This window comes from Podarcis filfolensis (genome assembly GCF_964270895.1).
Source record: "Podarcis filfolensis genome assembly, chromosome: 1".
NCBI classification, from domain to species: domain Eukaryota; kingdom Metazoa; phylum Chordata; class Lepidosauria; order Squamata; family Lacertidae; genus Podarcis; species Podarcis filfolensis.
The window spans coordinates 80,166,348-80,191,935 of record NC_139604.1 but is presented as its reverse complement, the minus strand read 5'-3'; the positions used below and the strand labels follow the sequence as shown (position 1 = coordinate 80,191,935).

Sequence of the window (25,588 nt, the reverse complement as noted above, 5' to 3'; positions counted from 1 at the left end):
GTCCACGGGGCCAAAGAGCACTCCCCAAACATCACTCTCTGGAAACAACCATTCAAGTAGGACCAGAACCACCGCAAAGTGATGCCACCCATTGTCAGGGACTGGGCAGCAGGAATGGTGGAGACCGCCTCCCCAACCTAACCCTTCCAGGGAAGAGGAAGACAGTATAGATTCACAACAGTGGTTTGAGGGAGGTCATGGCTCAGAGGCAGGTAAGGGGAAAATTTGGGAAATAATGGGACAGGAGGAGGCAGAAGTGGAGCGGCAGCTGACTAACACGGTGTCATTAGAAAGCATCCCAGCCCCTCCATCTCCCAAAACCCGACGAGCCTTGAAAGTAGGAGAGCAAAGAGCTCAAAGACAGAGGGCATCCATAGAGAAAATGATGAGAATGACAAATAAGGAAATGGGAGAGACAGGGGATGGAGATTCATCTGCTGTAACAGCAGTCAAGATCCTGATTGATACAAGTGATTTTATCTTCAAAATGCTTTGCAAACAAGTCACAGAGAGCTTGTGTCCTCGCCCAAAGTTCTGGAGAATACCAGGGAGCCAAGCAGGCTCCACAAAGCAGGAGAGGGCGCTCAGGGGCGATCGTGTCAACAACCCAAGCCATTTTCTTGGGAAAGGAAGCTCTTGCCACAACATATGGAGACATAGTTGCTGAGCACTGGGAACATGGAATGAGCAATGGAAAAAACCTTACAAAAATGGCATCAAAACTGCTGATCATGCTATGTTGGTTCCTCAAAGCTTCATACTTCTAAAAAGTGCTACTTAGCTGTATCTACCACAGAACATTCTGTGCACTGCAAAGTATTCTGGGGCATGTTTAATTTGTTTTCTGGTTGCTGGTGAGGCTTGAGCCTGTGCCTGAGAATGTACCAAATTCCCAGCAGTTGTACACTGGATAACAATAAGATGGCCAACTTGCCTTTCAGAAAAACTTGTCTGCCTGCCATTACTTGCCACTGAGGTGTCACCAATAAAAAACATTTGTGGATTTTTGGACATGTCTCCAACACCATTCTAAAGTTTTGTTGTTTTTGTTCTTACTTTTAGGGAACCCTTTTGATATCAGTTTGTCGGCAATGGAACCCCATGTGCATTCCGGAATGCCAGGGACAATATTCTAGGAGGGTTAGAACCATACCACCTAGCAGCTATGCTCAGCAGAAATGGGCCAGCAATCTATTCCAGTGCAACTTGTGAACCCTGACTGACCTTTTCAATGTGGAACCAGGTAAGTTTCTGATGAAATCCAGAGTCTCCCAAGCAGTTTCCAAGCAAGTTATTTATATCATGCTTAGCACTTTGTAGTGCAGAAAAAGTGAGTCATATTTAATTCTGAAAGTAAGATCAGCCATCCTATGAAGGCCTTAGATTTTATCCTTTCTACTTTGTCACCCTATATTTCCTCTAAGTTTAGGGTGGCATACATTGTTCTTCTCCCTCCACCACACCCCATTTTATTTTCAGAAGTTAGGAGACAGCGATGAGCTCAAATTCACCCACTGAGCTTCAAGGCTGAGTAAGGATTTGAACCCAGGTCTCCCCATTCCTAATTCAATACTCTGACCACCAAACCATAAAGGCTTACCTTGTATATGTATGTGCTTTCATAATGAGTAGAGCAGAGAACAGGCAAAGTGGTTCTCTCCAGAAACTGTACACTACAACTCAGCCAGCATGGCCAATAGCCTGGGGCAAAGGGCGTTGTGGTTCAAAACCATGCTGGCTGCCCGTGGATTAGACTGCCACAGAATCTAATCTGGCACATTAAATAACTACATTAAATCAGCTTTATGGAGATGAAGTAAGGAACATTGAGCCAAGCAAATGGAGGCACATTGTGTAGGTACAAGTAGGAACAAGACATTGCTTTCATTTCCTCAGCAACAACCGCTTTCTCTTTTTCTTCTCTCTTTTTTTAATGCTGCTAACAGGAGTTTCAAATATGCTTAATCTGTATGACAACCGTTGTTGGGGTAAACACACCGCCATCGTCCATATGGTGTCAAAACACTGGCCAAGCTCCCTTCCTTGCTATGCTAAACATTATGCGATTTACAATAGCTTCACCTCAAAATAGAACAAGAGTCTTTGGGCTGCATCAGAATATGGCACAGCTGTGCAGTTGCGGCAGATGTTGCAAAGGAAAACTGAAGAGCTCAGGCAGTGAAGTCACCGTTTGTCAATTTAGACAATGATCAGGCATGGCCTCTGGAGAAGTAGAGATCATTAAAAGCATAGCCAGGCACCAATGACCTTACTGGAAAGCAACTCACAGCACAGAGAACCTTTGGTGTAATCCCAGTTACTATGCAAGGGGGGGTCACAGATTTTAACCTCTTCTGGCACTCTTCTAAGAATTCAGCTGAAGCCACTTAAGGGAAATGCAAGCTGGGGGAATACTGAAATTTATATGTGAACAATTGTTTTAGATTAAAACAAAACAAAAGCAAAACAAAGCATACTCATTTGGGCTATGTAGCCAGAAGGAAGTCCATGAATAATCATATTAAGCCATAGCACAGCCTTCTGCCAAAAGCAGACAATGTGAAGTGAGCAGCCTTTTTTGCATTCAAAATGTCCATGATGCAATTACTGTTCATGCTATTGGCCAAGCATCTTTGCACAATCGATTTAAAAAGCACTGTGAAAAATTATAAATAACTTTTAACTGAAATAAAAGGCAACACTCATTCATATTCAGAAGTAAAATGCTTTGTTAAATGCTTCCATCAGAGTTCCACAGAGCTATCCAATACGGACTGTTTTGTTTCTAAACAGTCTTAAACGGAAAGTTCATTAGAGAAGAAAAAACAGACAGTAGCCAAGTACAAGGAGGAAAGAAAAAGCACTCACTGAACGCTAAACCATCTGTTGACTTCACTAAAAGCTTTTGTATCAGAAACGGCAGCAAAGGGGAGGTTTTAGCTTTAGATGACTTTTAAACATCTTGAATACCAGCCAGTTAATACAAACGCACATGACGTCCACTAGCAACCTTGACAAAAAGGATGAAACAGACTAGACTATGCCTGAAAAAGGAAAGAGAAGTCAAGCCCCAGAAACTACTGACGGGAGGAGAATGTGGTTTAAAAATAAATCTGGATTAAACAAATTCATGGAAGAATTCACGGTGCCTCCACGTGTCCTGATAAGCTGCTCACTTTCATAGCAATGTTTGCATAGGACCATCAAACCTCCCTGGAGGGCATGTAAAGAGAAAAGAGAGCTGTGGAGAATCTGAAAATAGTGAGAGAACAGTTAGGTGTATGTGAAAGCTTGGTTCAGTCAAAAAGACCAAACTATGGCACAGCCATAACGGACTTCAAGCTCACTCCCAGTCAGCCCTTTTCACATTAATTGTAAAGGTACCCTATGCTTGGAAAGACTCAAACCATATTTCTTGGGACTCAACAGAATTTTTATATGGCATTGTTTATGAGCTTTTGATAGAACACAGTTAATTGGAAGAATCGAAGGGAAAATGTTACTTTGAAGATGATGAGAACAAATGATTCATTCCAAATAACATCCACAGCAAAGTTTGTGGTTAGGTTTGTTTCCTGTTAATTTTGTTTCCTTCTCAGTTTAGTCTTTTGGTTACTCAGACTGCTTCAGTTACTCTTCTTCCTACACTTGGTTAGTTTTACAGTTAGGTCTCTCCTCATTCTCTTTCTTGTTAGATCTAGGATTGTCACAGAACCTTCAAATTTGCACCTTCACCCCTGAACTAGCCAAGCATCGTTTTAGCTGCACTTGCCTATACCTGACCAATCCACTACCACCCATTTGTCAAGTCTTTCCCCTTGTCAAGACAAAGTCAAGGAGTGGCTGCACCAAACCCAGACCTGCAGGGTAAACTGCAGTTGTGTTGTTGCAAACCCACAGGAACAGAAAATACTTTTTTTTAAAGCCATACTCTGCTTATTCCCAGTAGTGTATACCTCACTCATTCTGGAACAACAATTAAGTGTTGTCAAAAAAACATGGGCAGTCTCCACTTCATATTAGAGAACCAGCTTCTATTTAACACTGCGGATTCACCAAGTGTGTACAAGAGTTTCTACTTTACTCCTACCATGGCACTTACTTTTCACACTTTTTAACCACTGCCACCATATACCTGTACTATGCTGTTTACCTTCATCTATAGACCTGTAGTTGTCTGAAATTGGAGAAGCTTATATAAAACGGCTGGTAAAATCTTAGTTCCTTCTCCTATATATATATGCCAGATACCTTTAGTCTCTTCTCCCCAGTCAGTCAATCTCAACACCACCAGGTACAGAGGAATCTGCAGACTAGACTTTTCTCTCTCTGGTCAGCTCCAGAAGCTCTTGGCTGAACTCTTCCTCCATGCTCACAGTCCTTTGATGACCTCTCTGACAATCTTCAGCTTAAGCCAGAAATTCAGCTCTCTCAGACTATACTGCCAGGTATTTCCCAACTGCCTTCCATCATATTCTGCCTTTTCTCCCAGCCTTTTCTCCTGTCTTCTTCATATTTAGCCTTTTCACCCAGCTCCTTCTGTTCCACTGCATTTCCTAGTCTCATTTTCCCTGAACAGTGGTAGAACTGGCCTTTTTATTTGCCAACCTGCCCTTCTAACAATCAAATTTGAATGGCATAGCATTCTCCCTCTCATCAGACCACTTTTCCAATCCAGTAAGTTCCCCAAAATTTCACCTAGCAAGCCAATCAGAAGAATTTTTTAACAGCCCACTACTTCTGTATAAGAAGAACCCATCTCTTCGCAGTCTGCTCTTACACAACTAACTGCCAGCTGCCAACCACCTACTTAATATTACAAGCTTAACCCTTCGCATAACTTCACATACACAGCAACTCTTCTATGTTGTATATAAAACAAACCCTGTCCCAGTAAATGTATTTCTCCACATAGCCCATTAGCAATACAACCAGGAAAAGGTGGGGCATCACCAGGAACATCATCTTCTGTGCTTGTTCCTTTGCCAGGCACCTTAATAACACTTTGCCAGCCTTTCCTGGAACTGCAATAACCAGGAACCAGGTCTGACTAAAGACAAGAGTACCACAATAAATACTGCAATGCAACAGGATGGCAATGATGTCATCCGGATGATCCATAATAATTAGGTGAATAAATGAATGCCGGTTCCAGAGAAAACAGTTATATAGAAATACACCTTAATTCAAACAAGCATCAATGTTCCAGACCAGCTACAGCTTACAAACAGTTCGTTTATGATTCAAATAGAAATAGATGTTCAGCATTAACATTCACTTTTATATATGTCAGAAGAGGGTGGCAACACGGTTTTGTAACATAGCCAACACTGCAGTCAGCTATGGAGTGTTTCCATTTATTGTGGATGCTTGCTTGTTTGGTCTGTGGCAGCTGTCCTTTAATCTTCGCTGGAAGGGAAATTGTGAAGCAACAGAAATTTTGGAGACATCTTGTAGGTATATATTTCCAGCATGCAGACATCTGGGAGCTTCAAGTTTCATCATTTTCCAAGTGTGGGTGTATTGTTACGCAACCCATTAAGGAGGGGGCATAGTAACTAAAAAGGCAGTTGTCTGACAAAGGTAGCTGAAACAAAGTTCCTATTTCAACGAATAAAAACTTTTATCTATTTATATACAGAAGGGGTTAAGCAAGAGGGTAACATCTTATTGCCATTTTAGACTTTCAACAGCACATTTGAACCTTGTCTTGAAGGATGGTGTTTCAAACCTGCCTTAACAAATCTGGTGAAGGAGCTCTGTTATGATTCATGTATTACACATTAGGTAGTAATACCTGATGATGCAGCTGTTTTCTTATGTCAGAGATCACGCATTGCCAGTGTAAGGGCTTTGCTCATTCTTTATTGTGTGAATCAGTATCAGTATATCATAACCTAGCGGAAGGAGGAGTAGCATAACACTGTTAGTATAGTGAAGTAATGCAAGGGACGACTAGTACAAGACAGGCTTATTTTTTTACCTACATAGTTTTATTTTCTGATTTGCTTTGTTGAATTTAAAAAAGGGGCGCTGCCTAAGGTTTCACAGGCACCACCCAGCTGGCTTCTTACCAATGCTAGGGAGATCAGTTATAAGCTACATTAGAACACTGTTTGTTAGAGCGTGTTCTCCTTCATGGAGAGCACGTGTTGCGGTGGGGTCTTACAAGACATCCCACTGTTGCTGGGCGGGTAAAGGTAGTTGGCCACCATTGCGATTGGGCTCCTCTTGTCGTTGGGGAGAATTTGTTGTTGCCATTTTTTGATTGACAGCCAAGAAGTTTTATATTCCCGGCACGCAGCGTTGAGCTTTCTCTTTTCGTTGCACACATTGGATCACCCGCCCACCCTCCTTATATTTAGGCTTGTTTGCTTGACCTTGCTATGCCTGTCATGGGGTTGTCTGCTTTGGGGGCAGGGGCCTGGTAGGAATTTTGTCCATTTGGCTGATTGGCTGGTGCCATTTAGCAAATCGTCACAACTTGTAAGGTTGCGGTTAGGCATTGGTTACTTTTTGTTTGGTGGAGGGCATGGATTGGCTGTGCCTGCCCCTCCAATGCTGCTGCTGCAAGGGTTTTCCGTTAAAGGAATCCAGGGGCTTGCCATGCTTTTGTCCGAACCCCTGTCAAGGGCCTAGGGCCACGCAAGAGCCCCTGTGAGTATTTAGGGAGAGGTGAGGGCATGGTTCCCAGCTCCATCTTTCTCCCCAAAATGTTTTCCCTTTCTGACTTTCACGGGCGTGCGAATGTCAGTGTGTCCCCGGGTGGGGACAGATAGTCGCAACCAATGCCTAAGCAAACCACTCACATTTTTTGTATTTTAATAAAGCTGTGGCCAAAATTATGCCATAAACCTTAAACAAAAATTCTGTGTGAATTGTGTTTTATTGGGGTGGCTTGCGTACCTCGACACGCAATAGTTTCGTAGATTCCACATGACTACCTGTTCACTGGCCCAGTTCAGCAGAACACCTTGCAGAACAGCAGAAAGGGTAGATCTGGAGTAAATGGGGAACAAACACAGGCTGGCATTTTGATACCAACAACATCAGGTGGGTGCTGTGAAAACCTTGCATGGGTGAAGTCATCTATATCCCACACCCTGGGAGTGAAATAGACATGTGTCTGAGAATTTACTAGATAACATTATTATCATTTGGCAGACATAAACACATCTTTCTGCCAATCCCTGGCAGTGATGTGTTCTCCTTAGTTGGTGAATTGTCTCAGATATTTCAGGAGGGGGTTATTCCAATTTGAAATAAATCTTCTCTGTGGTTGCTAAGGGATGTTTCCAATCTCTCTAAAGAACTTTGCACTGACTTCAAAACATCAGTCAAGTTATCCTCTTTCCCATTTCAAATTCTACCATTGATTTTGTCACCTTTTTACAATCAAGCAGACATTTATTGACTTTTCCATGGCCTTTCCCTCCTTAATTTCTATGTTCTCATTTAATATCCTTACTTCAGAAATCTCCTCGGTCCAGTAACACCGTCATCCTAGTTTTTCCTCCCAATTTCATCTTATACTGTGTATTTCCTTTGTTGGGACATTTTCTATACATGCATATCTCCCAGATATTCACTTGGAAAGCTCAAAATCAATGCTTTGGCATTTCAAACTATAGGAAACTTTTCACTATATATTGAGTCAGATGGAATACACTGTTAATATAAACAGAACAACAGTCTACCCACTGTCACAGATTATGCTGCAGGCATAAAGGTGTTTCTTTGAATTTCATAGGCTTCTGTATTGTGCTGGAGGTGCCAGAAAAAAGAAACACCCACAATTCTGGTTTGCATTGCTTGTTTATGTGTGCCCCTATCTCTACAGATGAATCTTGGCAGAGGAGTGCGCATTGCATGCCAGAGATGCAAGAGACCCTGTAATATGATTCAGCATAAAGCATTATATCTTTCAACTCCTTTATATGTCAGTGAAACAAAAGTTTGGCTGCTGATGTGACCCTAGTGCTCTTTATTTAGTTAGAGCATGTAGACCCTAATTTGCATTAGTACTTTCCTGAATGAAAGCTATCTTACTTGTGATTCAGCTTGCCTACTGAACTGTTGCAGGGGGTGAAGTCACATTGCATTAGGGGGAAATTGCTTGCAAAGTTGCACATACTTTGCAAAATCGCATGCAAAAAATGCATAGATGGGGAGAAATGCATATGCAAATAGACAAATTTTCATACGAGCCTTTTGATTTTCTTTATACATGAACATATTTGAATGTGGGGTGAGCTGAACTTAAAATTGGAAACATGAGAAACTGCAAGGCGCCAAAACCGACAGATTCATTGACTCCTAGGAAGAGAAGTTTGAGAAAGAAAATAAGGGACAGGGAAGGGATGTAGCATACCTCTGCCTGTCAGTTCTCCACTCTGAGGCTGGGCATGCACTATACCTTTAATGCACATTCAAAGCATATCTTTTCACTTAAAGAATTCTGGGCACTGTAGTTTGTTAAAGGTTATAACTCTGTACAGGATAAAAGACAGTGCCCAGAATTAATGAGAGAAAGAATATGATTAGAATAGTATGATGTGTACATACCCTGACTCAACCTGTCACTAAGAAGCTTCCTGACCCCAAAAAGTGGGTTTCTTAAAAACTACATTGAAATGGGGGGGGGCATGGGTTTCAATACACAAGTTTACATAACGTTTAGTTAGATTCTTATTTTATTTTTATTTCATTTACTGAATTTGTATACCACCCTTCATCCGCAGATCTCAGGGCGATTTACAACATAAACCATCTTAAAAACCACCAGATAAATCTGCAATGGCCTGGGGGGGAAAGATCAAAGCACCACAGAAGTTGACTCCAAGGATTGTTGCGTGTCGAGGACCCCCAAGACACCCCCAAATAACAACACATTTCACACATCATTTTTGTTTTGGTTTTTGGCATAATTTTGGCCACAACTTTATTGAATTACAGTATGTGAGTGGTTGCTTAGGCATTGGTTAGCGACTCTCTGTTCCCATTTGGAGGTAGGAACAGAACTGACAACCACACCCCTGTGGAAATCAGTAAGGGTAAACAATTTTGGGGAGAGAATAAAGCTGGGTGCCAGGCTCACACCTCTCACCAAATGCGCCCTGGGGCTCTTGCGTGGCCCTAGCCCTTTGTCAGGGATTCGGACAAAAGAATGGCGATCCCATGGATTCCTTTAACAGAATACCCTTGCAGCAGCAGCATTGGAGGGGCAGGCACAGCCAACCTCATCCCCTCCACCAACCAAAAGTTAACCGATGCCTAACGGCAACCTTACAAGTTGTGACAATTTGCTACACAGTAGGCAAAACCCAAATGGTACCAGCCAATCAGCCAAATGGTAAAATTCCTACCAGGCCCCTGCTCCAAAGCAGACGACCCCATGACAGGCATAGCAAGGTCAGCACGAACAAACCCTAAATAAAGGGAGGGTGGGCGGGTAATCCGATGTGTGCAGCAAAAAGAGGAAGCTCAACGCTGTGCACAGGGAACATATATAGCACCCCCATCAATCAAATAAAATTGCAACAATAAATTTCCCCCAGCAACAACTGAAGGTGGCCAATCAAATTCGTGACCAAACTAACCCGCCCAGCAATAGGGGATGTCATGGTTGCTCCCATCGCAACACATGCTCTCCATGAAGAAGAACCCGCTTTGCCATCTTAATTACACTCCAACCAGTTATCTCTTGTGATCAAATATTTAATGCTGATAACATTGCTTGGACCCCATTCCATATTCCCTACCAAAGGATGGTGTATGAAACATGTTAACACTGCTTTCCAAATAAGCTGTATTATTACTTCACCATTCTCAGAAATACATTTGAAAGAATGAAAGAATGTGTTTAAGACTGGATATACAAGGAGTCAGGCCTGCAATTCTTCTGTTATAGCTATTTAACTAGCAAAGGGTCCTCTAAGGATCCTAAAAGATTGTGCAAGTTAAAAGCTGTTTGGCAGCAGCTATCGTTACGTCAGGGCTGGAACTTGCTGTCGGCAAAAATCAGATCTAAGTTTCAAGACGCTTCCTGTCTTCCCTCAGATTTAGGAGAATGACTTTTTCAAGGTGACAATAAAAGGATGTACTATTGGTACAGACAAATCTCTTGGTGAGACAGTCCACACACATGGGTGACATTTGATTATCGTCGTGGTGATATGATTTAGGAGTTTGCCATTGATCTGAGCAAACTCTTCATTTAGAGCTGAAACAGATAAGTGGACATCTCACATGATTTATCTGTTGCTGAGCACTGCAGACTCCAGATACCTGAAATTGATGGTTTGAATTTTCTTCTTAACTTTTGATAACTTCTGGTTATCTTCTTTTGAGAACTTCTGGTTCTTGATAATTCCTTGATAATGCAGCATCACAGATTCTGTTAGCAGAACATTTAAGCGCAGTGGAGCAGGCTTTTTGCTGCTGGTGCAAAATTCTTGTATTTTAGGGCAACAGCCTTTAGTAGTAGTTGGGTTATCAGGCAGGGGAGATACCTTGATCATGAAGGTTTTTCTAGGGTAGGCTCATCCACTGCATTCCAGGTGTGGGGACCCCTGCAGTTTCCCCAAATATGGGAAACTCGGCCACCTAATCTGTCAGGTTGCCATATGTCAACCAATCCAAATTACTAAAATGCCTCAAAATTAAAGTTATCACCAGGTACCAGAAATTCATTAAACTAGGGGGAAGGTGAGCTTCTCTGGTGAGGATATTCCAAATGCACGAGTGAGAAGGTCACTAGCCTTCCAGTCACTAGCTACCTAATCCCAAACTGTAGTGTGGCCCAGACAAGGACTTCTGATGAAGATCACAAGGTTCTGGTAGGCTAGAAGGTGCCCCTACTGAAAATATATGTCTATTGAAAAGCTCCCACATGAAATCTGAGAGCTTCCACCTCTTTTTGTGTGAGACAAGGGTTAAGAGCTATCTTTGACAGCTATCTGCATTTTCTTTTCCTCTTTCTGTTTTTGTTTTTATTTAGATAAGTGTTTTAATTGTATTATGAAAAAACTTTAATAAAATTTTATGGATTTTTTTTTTTTTGAGAATGTGCCACTAGCTCACTCTTAACTACTTTCACAATTATTCATTTAGTGTCAAAGATTCTGTCCATTCTGCAGCTCATGGTACTGTTGAAGGTCCTCCTAGCACCAGCACATCTGTGCCTACAGATGCAGAAGTTAGAGACTAAGCCTGATTGACAGCTCTGGGTTTAGCCATCCTTAAAATTAAAAAAAAAAAGCCCTGCCCAGTCATGTTGGCATTTTCTAAATAATACAGAAAAGTTTTCCAGGCACCTGGAAGTCACACACATTTCAGTATGGGAAGTTGAGGCATGAAAAACGAAGTTGTAATGCTTAGGATATTTGCCCATGCATGCTACATCCGATTGCTTAGGTCCACACCCAGAAGCAAGCAAACAAAAAAAACCCCACAAAGTGAAAATCAGCATCACGTACTCACTTCCCTTTGGCAATGCCTTGCACAGCGGTTCTCCAAAATCAAAGCATCATGTCATGACTTGCAGTAAGTATACTGCAGACCCTTTTCCTTTTGGGGGAGTTTGTTAATGCCAGAATCAACCATTTCCTTTCCATAGGTAAAGGTAAAAGGACCCCTGACCATTAGGTCCAGTCTCAGATGACTCTGGGGTTGCGGCGCTCATCTCGCTTTATTGATCGAAGGAGCCAGCGTACAGCTCCGGGTCATGTGGCCAGCGTGACTAAGCCGTTTCTGGCGAACCAGAGCAGCACATGAAAACGCTGTTTACCTTCCCGCCAGAGCGGTGCCTATTTATCTAATTGCACTGGTGTGCTTTCAAACCCCCCATCACGGGGATTCAAACCACTGACCTTCTGATCGGCAAGCCCTAGGCTCTGTGGTTTAGACCACTGTGCCACCCGCGTCCCAACCTTTCCATACCCTTCTCCAAATTAAGTGCCAGTGCGGGAATCACTTGAGAATGGCACTATTCCTAGCAAACAAGGCAGCTTTTTTAGCACAGCATGCCTGATCGTTATTTTCTGCAAGCTCATAATAGAGTTTAAGGTCTGGCAGGGCAAATCCGCCTCTTTCCTTTGCATCAGTTAATATTTTAAATTTTATTCTGGGCTTCTTGCCCTGCCAGACAAATCTAGAAATGTCTCTCATGGATACTATAGATTAGTATACTACGAAGTCTATCTATTTGGACAGTGCTATCCCTTTAGCCTACAGTCTTAGACACTTAACTGAGAATAAAACCCATTAAACACAATGAGCCTTACTTCTGAGTAGACAAATATAGAATCATACAACTGTCGGGTTGGAAGGGATCCCGAGGGTCATCTAGTCCACGCCCTGCAATGCAGGAATCTCAACTAGACCATTCATGTCTTGTTAGGTCTTGCGTATCACCACTTGTGTTTTTTTGTTTCAAGCTTGTATATACCGGTAATTATTGAAGTTTCCTAGGAATGAGCATGGCATGCGCCAGCCATTGTTCAGCACTTTTAAGCCCAAAATATTTCCGTGTCGAAAACTGAATCATGAGCTTAACCTTCCCCCCAAATCAAGGTCACCGCAAAGAGTTATCTTTGGCAGCATAATTACCTGTGCAATTAATAGTTTTTAAAAAAAAATCAAAGAAAAATTATACACAAAATAAGCATGCACCAGCTGAGCTCAGGATTAGAGCAAAATTCCTCAGAAGCGTTCCATGGCTTGGCAAGTTAGTTAAGAGGATGTTTGCAAAGTGCTTAGAACTTAGAACACGTATTTAAACAAAAAAATTCTCTCAGTTTACTCCGAGGGAAATGTGCACGTGGATATTTGTCCACATTGCGTATACCAATAAAGGCTTAAGAAGCAAAAGAGAGAGAGAGTTGTGTAAAACTGCACATTCATTAAATGGAATTAAAATGTGCTGGAATGTCAGTTTGATAAAGCAAGCCATTAAAGGCACCCGCTTTCTTATTTCTTTTCTGATCTTTTAACTCTTCTTCTTCTACATTATTTAATTCACATCCAAACATCCCCTTCATGCTTTGGGTGGGGTCAGCAAAAGCCAGGAGCAGGAAAATCGCAGCCAGCAGCTGCTGATGATACAGTAGATGCAACACTACCAGAGAAGACTGCTTGTGGTTTGAAGATCAGGGAACTGACAAGCTGTCAGATTTGGCATTCTCCTCTTTCCAACCGGGATTCTATCTGCAGCATCAACTGTCAAATATATATTATTCAACATGTTTTTATAGCCCTGTGAAAGTTTACTTGAAATGTATCGTGCAACCGCACTAAAAAAAGTTGGGTGGTTTCAACTGAAATCCCACAATGGGTGACTGAAATTAGAAAAGTTATCTTATAACTCTGAAGGGCAGGATGTTGGTTAAGGGAATGTCAAGAGTGCTTGATATATGAATTTCATAAACTGAAAACATTTCGCTTTGCCTAAAAAAAGGCATGCACCTGCATGCACCACTATGTGTGCTTGACTGAACTATTCCACTGCTCATAGCATCATAGAATTGTAGAGTTGGAAGGGACCATGAGGGTCATCTTGTCCAAGCTAAAATGCAACAAATTCATAAGCTTTATGGTGTATTATAAACTGTAACGGATAAAAACAGACCAATGGGCCACCTAGCCCAGCATCTGGTTCTCCCAGTGACCAACCAGATGCCTGTGGAAAACCCACAAACAGGACACATGCACAAGAACACTCTCCCCTCCTGCAGTTTTCAGCAACTAATATTCAGAAGCGTACTGCATCAGACCATGGGGGCAGAACATAGCTATCATATTTCAAATATTTCAAAAAGTGAAAATCGCAACAAAAATTGACAGTTTTGAGCTATTTTTAAGGGAAATCAGCAAAAATGACACTACCAACATGGGTTGCCATACACATGGAATTTTCCCGGACATTTTGCTGATTTCCGCCCGGACACTGCTTCCGAATGCAGTATTCTGGGTATGTCTGGGAAATTCCAGATGTATGGCAACCCTAGCAGCCTATGATAGCCTTTATCTTCAAGTAATTTGTCCGATCCTATCCCAAGGTCTTGTTCCCAGTCAGTCACTGACAGTTCAGACTGCATGAACATGTATGTGAAATTACGAGGCCCCCCCAAAAAACATGCACACCTTACATTTGTTTACACAGATTTGCACCTGCCATTTTACCCCATATTCACTAAGTTTAGAGGTGCCCTTTCGGAGCTCTTCACAACCTTTTTTGTTTTAACAACCCAGAACAACTTAATATCATAAAAAACTTGGCAACTTCACTGCTCACCCTTAACCTTAAAAAAAAAAAGCCAATGCAATTCTGGGCTGCATCAATAGGAGTATAGCATCTAGATCAAGGGAAGTAATAGTGCCACTGTATTCTGCTCTGGTCAGACCTCACCTGGAGTACTGTGTCCAGTTCTGGGCACCACAGTTCAAGAAGGACACTGACAAACTGGAACGTGTCCAGAGGAGGGCGACCAGGATGGTCAAAGGCCTGGAAACGATGCCTTATGAGGAACGCCTAAGGGAGCTGGGCATGTTTAGCCTGGAGAAGAGGAGGTTAAGGGGTGATATGATAGCCATGTTCAAATATATAAAAGGATGTGACATAGAGGAGGGAGAAAGGTTGTTTTCTGCTGCTCCAGAGAAGCGGACACGGAGCAATGGATCCAAACTACAAGAAAGAAGATTCCACCTAAACATTAGGAAGAACTTCCTGACAGTAAGAGCTGTTCGACAGTGGAATTTGCTGCCAAGGAGTGTGGTGGAGTCTCCTTCTTTGGAGGTCTTTAAGCAGAGGCTTGACAACCATATGTCAGGAGTGCTCTGATGGTGTTTCCTGCTTGGCAGGGGGTTGGACTCAATGGCCCTTGTGGTCTCTTCCAACTCTATGATTCTATGATTCTATGAACTCTGGGTCATTCATAAACAAGTTTAAAAGTATATTCCCAATAGAAATCCTTGGGGAAGTCCACTTTCTACATTCCTCCATCTGGATAACTGTCCATTTATTCCTCTCTGCTTCCTGATACTTAACTAGTTCCTGATCCTCAAGAGGACATTTCCTCTTATTCCATGACTGCTAAGCTTATTCGGGAGTCTTCAGTGAGGTACATTTCAGATTTTGTACTTTTCTCCACGTGTAAGTGACTTCCAAGCATCAAATGCGTTCTACTTAAAGCAACTTACGGCTGCCGTTGAAATTCCATATTTTGGACAAGCTGTAATCAGCTAGCTTGCTAAGAGCTAGTGGCTGTGCAATGTATTCCACCTTGAACTCCCCAGATAACCTAGGAATCCAAGGTGCAATGCAGGTCTTCACCATTATGCTAGTGATGGCCGCCAGAAGAAAAAGGATGAAAAGCGGGGAGAAAAGACTGTGTCAAAATCCACTCTGTGCATTGTCGTGTGGACCCCAAAGATGTATCAGGGCTTCAGCTACAGCACTAAACTCTGACTGTGGTTGGATGTAGGCAAATAAGCTGAAATACAAGGGGGTGGAGAGTACTGTTTTGTGTAGAAAGTTCCCATCTGGATGGAGGTTTGCAACCCGTTCTGGATAGAGTTGCACTGCCCTTGATGAATCAAGTACACATCTTGGATGGCCTTCTGGACCTGGTGCTATTTGTTGTAATAGTTAGGTGCCATCAGCATGCTGGTGCGGATGCCAGAACAGAAGCAAGGGAGCCCAGAAGGATACCATGGTCAAGAGTATAAAAAGCTGCTGAAAGGTCCCACAGAACCAACTGGGACAACTCTCCCTATCCAACTGCTGGCAGATGTCATCTACCGAGGTGATCAAAACCGTCTCTATCCCATAATTAGGCCTGAAACCAAACTGGAATGGATCTAGATAATCTGACTCATCCAGAAACCCCTGGAGCTGAGATGCTACCACACATTTCTGTACCCTGCCTATGCCCATATTAACCTGCTTGAACCTTAGGATCATTCACCTCAGAGTTTCTTGGTCTGCCAGGAAAAAACAGGTTGACAACAACAAAGTCAGAGCTTTAGTTGGCTTTGAATCTTTAGAACTGCCTCCCCCCATCATTGACAGATACCTTTTGGTTGCTTTTTAATCAGCTCTAATGACTCATTTGTTTTACTTAAGACTTCTCTGATTAATTTTTACTACTTTTAATAATGAGGTCTCTCTGGATCCTTATGCTTAAGACTCCATGATTGGAACTCTGTCATTCTGGATTTGTGTTGTTTTTGGTTGGTGTCTAGTTTCCATTAATTTACATTGTCTATTTTTACTGTAATTATTCTTTATTTATTGGTGAAAAGCCACCTCATTAGAACATTGCCCTAAAAAGTGGAGGGTAAATATTTAAAATGACTCAATAAATATAAAGCTTCTCAGGAAAATACTAATAAAATACTACACTAATCTGTGAATCCAGCCCCACACTTTGTGTTCTGCCCTTGCTGGAGTCATGCAAACAACATGGACCAGGTTGGAACTAGAATAAACTGGAACACCATTCTATTTTGAATTGTAGGCATTGTAATTGTAACTGCTGAATGAGAAATAGAGAGTTGCGATTGTGTACACTGTAAGGTAACTGTTTCCATGGCTTTTGAAGGGGGGGGGGGGAATCATTGTTTTGGCCATCCTCTGCAGGAAACAGTCAAACCACAACATCTATTCAGAGCAAGTGTTGTTAAACTTAAGTTTAAACTGTTTATGCCACACATTTGTGTCTTGCTCTTGAGTAGTTGAATGTTCAGAAGACTGGGTGGCTTTTGCATTTGCAGGTTAGACGTTAAAAGACTCTTTTAAATTTTAAGGCTGCACCACTTGTATCTGAGAGGTTATATTTAGAAAATATGAAACAGAGAAGAGAGAGCCATGAGCCATATTTTCCTGCTGAAAACCTTGTACCCAGTTTAAGAGAGAAAAGGGGTGGAACAGGGAACAAGCCACATGATTCTATAATTGCCCTCCTTATGAAATTATACCTCAGAGAAGTATTTGAATTCAGTTATGACAATGCATAAACCAATTCTCATTAACTCTTTGTAGCATTCTGCACCTAGATTTCTGCTCACTGGAGGTATCCTGTGGACATGTATCCTAAGGAAAAAAGCTGAACACACTGGAAAGGTCTTAATAGAAGTAAAATTATCCAATGTTTCATAAACTTTTTCCTTCCCATCCTTCCCTCCAGTTTTGCCAGTTTTGCTGATGCCTGTTATCTAATAGCTCACAGACAGCAGGTTCAACCTGAAAGGTATTGTTTCCTAACAAAAGCAGATTATTTCCATGTTGTGATTTATTTGCTGAACTGCAACCATTTTGTCATTACAACAAAAGGCGGGGTAACATAAACAAAGAAAGGCTTTGAAATATTTCAGGCTTTAATTTTTGATAAAGTTTTTGTTTTTAGTTCCAGTGTTTTTAACTTTTGTGATATTATGATCACTCTCATGATACAGCCGGAAGAGACCCTTTAATTTTCAAATGAGGCATGAGGGTTTTTTATTAGTTGGTTTGCAATTTAAAATTTATTTAACCATAACTTTGGTGTTAAAGGTAAGGGACCCCTGGATGGTTTAATCCAGTCAAAGGTGACTATGGGATTGTGATGCTCATCTCACTTCATGCCAAAAGAGCCTGCGTTTGTCCACAGACAACTTTCCAGGTCATGTGGCCAGCATGACTAAACCCATTCCAGCATTGCTTGGGACTGTGTTGTAACCATCTTCAATTCTTCCTTTGCTGCTCCTCCCCCCCCCCTTCTCTACCCCTCTTGCTTCCATAAAGTATCATCTTCCAGTCCCTCTTTCAAGCAGATCCAGGAATCCACAACTGCGGCTGTAATGACCTCACACTTCTTGCTTGGGTTGCATTTTTGCTGCACTCTCATTCATGCTGCTAGGATTATTCCCTTGGCCAGTTGCGAAAACCAGAATACAACTTTGACATTTTGTGGTAGCAGGTCATGCTATTATCATATCTGGGGCGTCCCCAGTATGCGGGAAGCTTTTTATAGACATTTATTTATTTTATATCCTGCCCTTCCTCACAAAGAAGCCCAGGATGGCAAAGCCACAAACAATAAAACATCTGAAAAATCCCAATACAGATGCAGGCTATAAGAGATCTCTCCATTAAAAAAAAACTTGTTGGAAGAGGCAGGCTTTCAGCAGGCACAAAAAGAGACAGCAGAGAAGGAGCCTAATATTGAATGGGAGGAAATTCCCAAAGGTACCTTAAATACTTAGAGTCTCTCAACCCTATCCAAAAAAGAGTGACTGCCCTCCCCCCCGCAATCCAGCAATGTCTATAAACAAGGGAAAAATCTATAACTGTTCTCCGACAACATTCATGTACTATTTCTTTTAGCTGGGTATGTGTCAACAAGTTCTTCTGGGCAGCTTACGACAAGAAAAAAGTTCAAATGCACAAGAAGGCAGGCCAACAATAAAGCATATAAAAGCAGTATAAGAACAAGAAGCAGAAGCAAAATGATTTAAAACCCTAGGAAAACAATAACGTTTTTGCTTGGCACCAAAATGGCATCAAGGCAGGCACCGGGATTCCATATCCTGGCTACCACCACTGAGATGCCCCTTGTCTAAGTAGGACCTCACCTGGTGGGTGAACCAAAGGAAGGAACTGGGAAGAAGCTCTTAAGGTCAGAGTATGTACATGTGGACAAATGCAATCTTCCAGGAACTTTGGTCCCATACCAATAAAGACTTTAAAGATCAAAACCAGAATTCTGAACTGGGTCCAGAAATGGACACATGAGAATCCAAAGGGAAACACAGATCTGACAAGGTGTGGTTTTGTGAAGTTCCAGCTCAGGCATATCACTTAATACACCTTAGTCTGTTCGTGAAAAGGCCAAAATAACAGCACATGAAAACCAGCATAAAGAAAGGATATTACATTCACTACAAGTGTGAATAAAGGGCATACTGTATAAATTACAGCTTGACAGTCATCCTGTTCTGAAGGCAGAAAAACAGAACCCTCTTTAAGAGCAGTAGACAGAATCCCATTCTCTTCTATAGGTAACATTTCTGGTTTCATCACCTCACCTTACTTAGACTGCCTCTTCAGCACAAAGACTTCGCCTTCCTGTGTGTCCCTTGCTATTTATTGGCACTCCCAAGTCTTCTATTACCAAACCCTGGAGATATCTGGATACACCCAAATAAATGAGGCTGGTTTTCACTTTCATTGCAAGGCCCAACCTATACACTACCGATAGAGGCACAACCACTCCCATGCTGCGCCTAACATTTGAAGGAAGGAATTCAAGAAGCCAAGGCCAGCACATGGTTCCTATCCATGCCTCATGGTACAGCAACATTGATATGGGAAGCAATGATGTGTCACTAGCTCTGCCGACCCAGATTTGGTTCCATCAAATGTTTCCAGGAGTAGTGGTTGAGGAGCCATGCTGCAGCAACTGCCAGGAGCATATAAACTGAGTATCAGAAAGGTTCTAGATTAAATAGATTGCACTATTGAAGAGTCAATTGCCCCAGGCATAGGAATGAGAGGCAGCTGGGAACTGGGAGATCTGGGTTTAAATTACTTGAATGGGTGGCTTTGTGCAATCTGCTGTTTCTTAGGGTACTTACAGACCGTCATTATTTCAGTCACATACACACAAACTCAGGTTGCTAAAAGGATAGCCTCTTGCGCAACAAACCTGTTCTCCCAAAAGACCGGACCTTATGCAATAAGGAAAGTGATGGGGAAATGCCCTGGAAAAGGTGGGATAACATTTGTTTTGATGCAGCCGTCATCTAACTTCTCTGCAAACAAATTGGAAGGAATGCTCATTACAAAGCAAGTGTCATCTAATCTCCTTGCAAACAAATCAGGATGGCTGCTCAGTGACCAAGTCTCCGCTTGGCCTCAGCAAAATGGAAATAATTGTATAGATATTTTAAGGGGGAAAGTCAAAGCTTTCCAAGCTTTGACGTCTTCAGTCGGAGCTGGAAAATGCAAGAGTCATTGTCACTCAGTCAGTGGCGTAGCGTGGGGGGTGCAGGGGGTGCCGGCCGCACCGGGCGCAACATCTGGGGTTAGGGCAAATCCACGGGTTAGGGGGCGCAAATCCACGGGTTAGGGGGCGCAAATTACTTGCCTTGCCCCGGGTGCTGACAACCCACGCTACGCCACTGCACTCAGTCTAGGCAATTATACGACATAACTGGACAAATGGTCTGAATCAGTACAAGGTAACGAGGACTATAAAGTACTTTGTAACCCATTTGTCACATCCTAATCCTGCTCCTGTTTCACAAATCTCATGGCAGCATATACGGCATTATCCAAGAAGAATCTGGCAAGCTACAGGTTAAACTAAGAGAAAGTAGTGGGCCCCAGGACATCCACAAGGCTTTATAGCTGAGCATGTCTCCAGCTGTGGACTAGAATCCGATATCCCACTACACAACCTGTCAGAAAAGAGACAGAAACGCTAAAGAGAATTCCATCTAGTCCTGTAGAATTGTCTGTATTCAGATATACCGAGATAGGAAGATACAGTTCTTTCTTTTTTGAAGAGAGCTGAAAACAGTTTGAGACGTTACATGCCATGCATTGTCTGCCTCCCCAACTGTTTTCATTGCTTCTACTCCTATAAAATCTTCTCACTGAAAAAAAACAACAACTACTGTATTGCCCGTCTCCAGCTCAGGGTGGTGCTGGTGGAGGGAACCAAGTGCAGTTGCAAAGCCATTTGTCACTATAAAGCTTGCCTGGAATGTACCGCATACCGACCAAAATATAATGTAGCCATTACCTTGCTAAACCCTTAAAGAAACTCTCCTGCAAGACATACATGCGGCTTGACATGTTTTTTCCTAACCACGCCGAGGATTTAGATGGGAAGGGGAGATCCTTCTCTCTTTTCTACAGCTAAAATGCAACACAACCCAGAGTAATTGCAGGCTGCGCTTATTTATGGAAGGTTTGGCAGTTCATAAAAGGGAATATTAGCTGAGCAAGGAATAACTAAATAAGAAACATAGCCATTCTAAAGTATACATATGTACATACACACGTTATATCTAATCCAAAATGTTAGCCACACCTCATATATCACAAACCAAGAACACCTCCTTATGTTTGAAAAGTGCATACTTGGGTACCTGGTAGCGCGCGCGTGTGTGTGTTAAAGTAAAACCCTGATCACCGAAGAAGTATTTCTGAAAGCAGTGCTGCAAAAAAATAAAAAAATTCTGGAAATTCCGAAAACGTGGTTAGAACCGTGCACTCTGACACACCCATTTAGGAATCGGTAGAGCAGCCTATTATCCAATTTACTTCTTTATGCTCAAATGAGTATTTAAAACACTAAGGCGCCAATGCCTCTTTTTTAAAAAGTATTTTGTAAGCTTCCAATGATCTGGGGGAGGGGGTGGATAAGGATAATAGATGCCCTTCAAAACAGCTCAAGGCAATTTCTATTACAATGGGTCTCTGTTGAAGGCACAGTTATTTCTTCGCAAATACTTGTGGTTCTGTATCACATCAAACTTTTAAAGACTTATTTTGTCATTCGGGGCATGTGATTTTCTTAAATGCATGAGCACTTTCACTGCCAAACAAGCATTTCGTTTTATTATTCACAGGCAGACTTCGGAAAGCTAGCTGGGGGGCAAGGAGGGAAATGAGCTGCCCATTCCTGCCAGACTGGCTTAAAGTTTGCTTCTAAACCTCCTCGCTAGTCATGCTCAAATTAAAGTTCTGAAAGCCAGCGAGCACATTTCACTTTCTGCCCTGAAAACTCTCCAAATTTCATTCCCAGCATGGAGAAGAGAAGTCGTTATGGCTTCTGCATCTTGCAAGCATGCAAGCGCTTGCTTCTCCTGCAAGCTCAAGAATACAGCTATTGTAAGGTTTCCTTTCCCTCCCGCCCTCCGATGTCTACTTCACAGAAGGAACGGAGCAAAAATAAATACATAACTGTGGTTTGCAAGGCTGAATATGGACCAGATGTGCAGAAGCTCATTTCTCTGTCCAGCGAACATTGTTAGCTTTAAACTTCAGTGTTTCAAGCTAAAAGAACCTTCTATACTTCTCTATCCTGCCTCCACACAAAACACACCCATGCATCCCTCTTGCAATAAAAAATTTCACAGGTTCCCTTTCAGTGTCTTTGTCACGCGGGAAACGCACAGTAAAATGTCAATGAAGTTGAACAGTCCAGCTGGCAAGCCGGAGGAAGTTTTTGCTCTCCGAAGTATCTCATACGCTCATCGGCTAGTATAAGGGATTTCATTCATAAGCCACTTACCTATCCGGGCTAAAGAAAGCTGCAACAAGTAAAATCCAACAGCTGCACCCAACCAGACCTTGGCCATTGTTTCCTCTCTTCGAGTTAATGTGTAAAAGTCAAGGAGCTCCTCTCTCCCTGCCTGCACAAAGGAGGGGCAGGAAGCAAAAGGAAAGAGAAAAAAGGTCCCACGTCTTGTTAAGTCTGCACCGAGAGGCAGCGTCGGAAGTTTGCTGCAGTTTTTATTCCAATTCAAAGTAACTGAAGGAGTGACACAACAGGGAGGGGAGCGGAATCAAAAGTCACACCCATCTTGAAACAAAAGTGACTAGGCAAAAAAGGGGAGGGGAGAAGGCTACTACTTATGAGTAAGCAGTTACCAGCAGCAATTAGTGGAGGCTCCAAATGTCTTTTACTCATCACAGGGAAGCCTTACTGGAGCAGCTGTGCTGGGAATTGTCTGCAATTCTTCATGCTTAGCAAGGAGGAGAGAAGCTGCCATCAAAGACCTAAAGTCTATACAAAAGATCCGGAATAACTGAGGCTTTAATATATACGTCCGTTTTAATACATATATTTTTCCTTGTGAATTGACAGCACAAGGTAGAGAGTTAAAACAGAGAACGACATTTCTCTGTAGGTTTGCCAGTAATCCTGATCCAGTCACTTCTGCAGAAGACATAAGAGCATATAATTTTATTTTTAATGTTCTGCTAAGAGCTGCTTGCACAATTCACAGACGTGAGCAAGGGGAGAGGGAGGCCACTTTTCTATCATTTATACTTTTGTGCTCTGTGGAGGCTAAAATCCAAAGTGAACATCAGCGCATCAAACCCATAGTGAAATGCGCATACGCCAGAAGTGGTTACCTCTCACACATGTTATTCTAGAATCGATGGATACTGAGTACCCTCCCCCATGTGGTTCACACACAATCTAGACTAGGCATCCCCAAACTTGGCCTTCCAGCTGTTTTGAGACTACAGTTCCCATCATCCCTGACCACTGGTCCTGTTAGCTAGGGATGATGCGAGTTGTAGTCCCAAAACAGCTGGAGGGCCAAGTTTGGGAATGCCTGATCTAGACTCTCTGAAAAGGCTTCTTGAGCAACTAGCTTCATTTTGAAATTAAAAACTGATTGCATTGCATTGAGTTTGCATTACCCTACAGTGTGTCCATTTGAAAACATTGCATTGGGGGTGCTGGGGGGGTATCCACACCTGCCCAATGACATTGTGAACAGATGTGTGTGAATCTGAACTTAAGACATGGTTTATCTCTGTAGATCATGGCATAAGAATAAGATTGACATAACTTAAACATGACATGCGATTCTCCATCCTGACTTGATACAAACCTGGTACTGGACTCCTCTCTAGAAAACACTTCACACCTTGAGAAGGTCAATACATGCAAATCCAGTTGCTAGCAGTTCAAACTCCTGACAAGACCTTCAAGCTAATGGTGGTATAGGAGGCAGACAAAGAGATGGCCGGGTTCAGTTAACTGCTCGCTATCACACTTCTTCCGCCCTTTTGTAAAGGAAAACACAGAGAGTGAGAAGCAAACAGGATGGCCAACAGTTTTTAGCCCTTTCTCACTAGGATGATCAAGGTGAGAAACAGGCAGGAAATGGGGGGGGGAGGCAGCAATTGCTCGTCTCAAAGCCCCTACCTTCCCCCTTGGAGGCATGAGCTAACAACCCCAGCATTCCCAGTAGTTAGCTAACAATCCCAGCTCCAAGGTAACAGCACACACACCTGCTTCACTTTAAGGACAGATATATTCTTCCTTCTCATGTCTTGCTCTTAGCATGGGCCCTGGTGGCAAAATTGCCACACCCACATTTCTGTAGGCTCTTCAGCATAGGGAATCTTTCACCCTTCAGATCAAGGGTGTGTGGATGGGTGTTGTAGGAGTTGCTGCCTCCTTAAATTGTAATTGTGCGGTCTGAAGAAGCATTTCTATATTCTGTCTCTTGTATTTCATATAAGAAGCCAAGCTTTTTTTATTCCTTTGGTGTGAGAAGTTCTTTTGGCATAAGGTTTAGGGTTACCGCATATTCATAACAAGCACACTTCATAACTCCAGTCAAAGATCCTAAACCTCTCAGCAGTGTGTATATGAGTGCTTGGACATGTATGTGGCTTCAGACTGCAACAATGTTGTGGGTGGGCGGATACCAGGATTGCCACCTTCATTCACCCAGGACATGTGCAGAGACGAAAAGGCATGGATCATCCAATCAAGGGCCAGGTTTCAAATGCACACCAAGTAACCACAGCTACCCTTGTAGATAGTACAAGCTAACATCAGTCTAGATTGAAAGCAACATGCTGAGGACAAGCACAAGCAATTCCAGACTCAGCAAAAATAAAAATGAAATGAAATAAATGGTGTTACAAACCTGGCTAGTGTGTACACAGCCACCTATTTTTTATTTTATTTTTTGGTAGATATGTGCCATAATCCACTACAGACGTTACACCTGAAAGAGCCCTCCCCAAAGAGGAAATGTTAGTTACTCATGCATCCTCTAGCCTAATTTTTCATCATGTCTGAAGCTACCCTCAAGCTGAGAACAATTGATCCAGACAGCATAAATCATAATTTCTGTACTTCTTCAATTACTATTGACCTAGGCTAAGGACAAGAGTTGGGGCCGTATTATCCTTGAAATCATTGGAAGGTTCAAGGCGAGTTCAGATGTGAATTCCTATCAAGGCAAAAGTAAACATGATGTGAAAGATCTGTGATCACATAGCCCATGTTTTGGCGTGTTTAATTTTTTAAAAATAAAGCTGCGGAAGAACCTGACACATATAAAGCTAATTTGTGCTGTTTTCTCAATTAAAATTAAGACCTCCAGGTATAGGGCGGTGTATAAGTTGAATTAATAATAATAATAATAATAATAATAATAATAATAATAATAATATTTGCCCCCAAACCTAAAATTTACCTCTCACTATATATGCACTATATATGCGGGTGGCGCTGTGGGTTAAACCACAGAGCCTAGGGCTTGCCAATCAGAAGGTCGGCGGTTCGAATCCCCATGACGGGGTGAGCTCCCGTTGTTCGGTCCCTGCTCCTGCCCACCTAGCAGTTCAAAAGCACATTAAGTGCAAGTAGATAAATAGGTACCGGTCCGGCGGGAAGGTAAACAGCGTTTCTGTGTGCTCCTCTGGTTCGCCAGGAGTGGCTTAGTCATGCTGGCTACATGACCCGGAAGCTGTACGCCAGCTCCCTCAGCCAATAAAGCAAGATGAGTGCCGCAACTCCAGAGTCGTCCACGACTGGACCTAATGGTCAGGGGTCCCTTT

At 42.4% G+C, this 25,588-nt stretch overlaps 1 protein-coding gene and 2 long non-coding RNA genes across 30 annotated transcripts in view; 1 reads left to right on the top strand and 2 right to left on the bottom strand.

Moving 5' to 3' along the window:
• Positions 1 to 22,543, bottom strand: part of CD44 (CD44 molecule (IN blood group)) — a 69,833-nt gene extending 47,290 nt beyond the window's left edge. For 11 of the 26 annotated variants that reach the window (XM_083601552.1, XM_083601533.1, XM_083601534.1 and 8 more), the window contains exon 1: positions 22,284 to 22,542. In XM_083601552.1, coding sequence (XP_083457678.1) covers positions 22,284 to 22,350 — 67 coding nt within the window. In that variant the 5' untranslated portion in view covers positions 22,351 to 22,542. Of the gene's footprint in view, positions 1 to 22,283 lie in introns of all 26 variants that reach the window. The other 15 variants (XM_083601539.1, XM_083601540.1, XM_083601538.1 and 12 more) reach the window with 5 other exon arrangements.
• LOC310757902 lies at positions 664 to 22,273 on the top strand. The gene is made up of 3 exons (XR_014545557.1): positions 664 to 1,243; positions 4,272 to 4,448; positions 21,619 to 22,273. It is a non-coding gene; the product is annotated as an uncharacterized lncRNA (long non-coding RNA).
• A 969-nt stretch (positions 22,544 to 23,512) lies between the features above and the next one.
• Positions 23,513 to 25,588, bottom strand: part of LOC310757763 — a 36,033-nt gene continuing 33,957 nt past the window's right edge. The window contains exons 3-4 of one of the 3 annotated variants that reach the window (XR_014545461.1): positions 24,670 to 24,978; positions 23,523 to 23,794 (exon numbers count right to left, since the gene is read on the bottom strand). This is a non-coding gene — a long non-coding RNA (uncharacterized lncRNA). Of the gene's footprint in view, positions 24,979 to 25,588 lie in introns of all 3 variants that reach the window. The other 2 variants (XR_014545462.1, XR_014545460.1) reach the window with 2 other exon arrangements.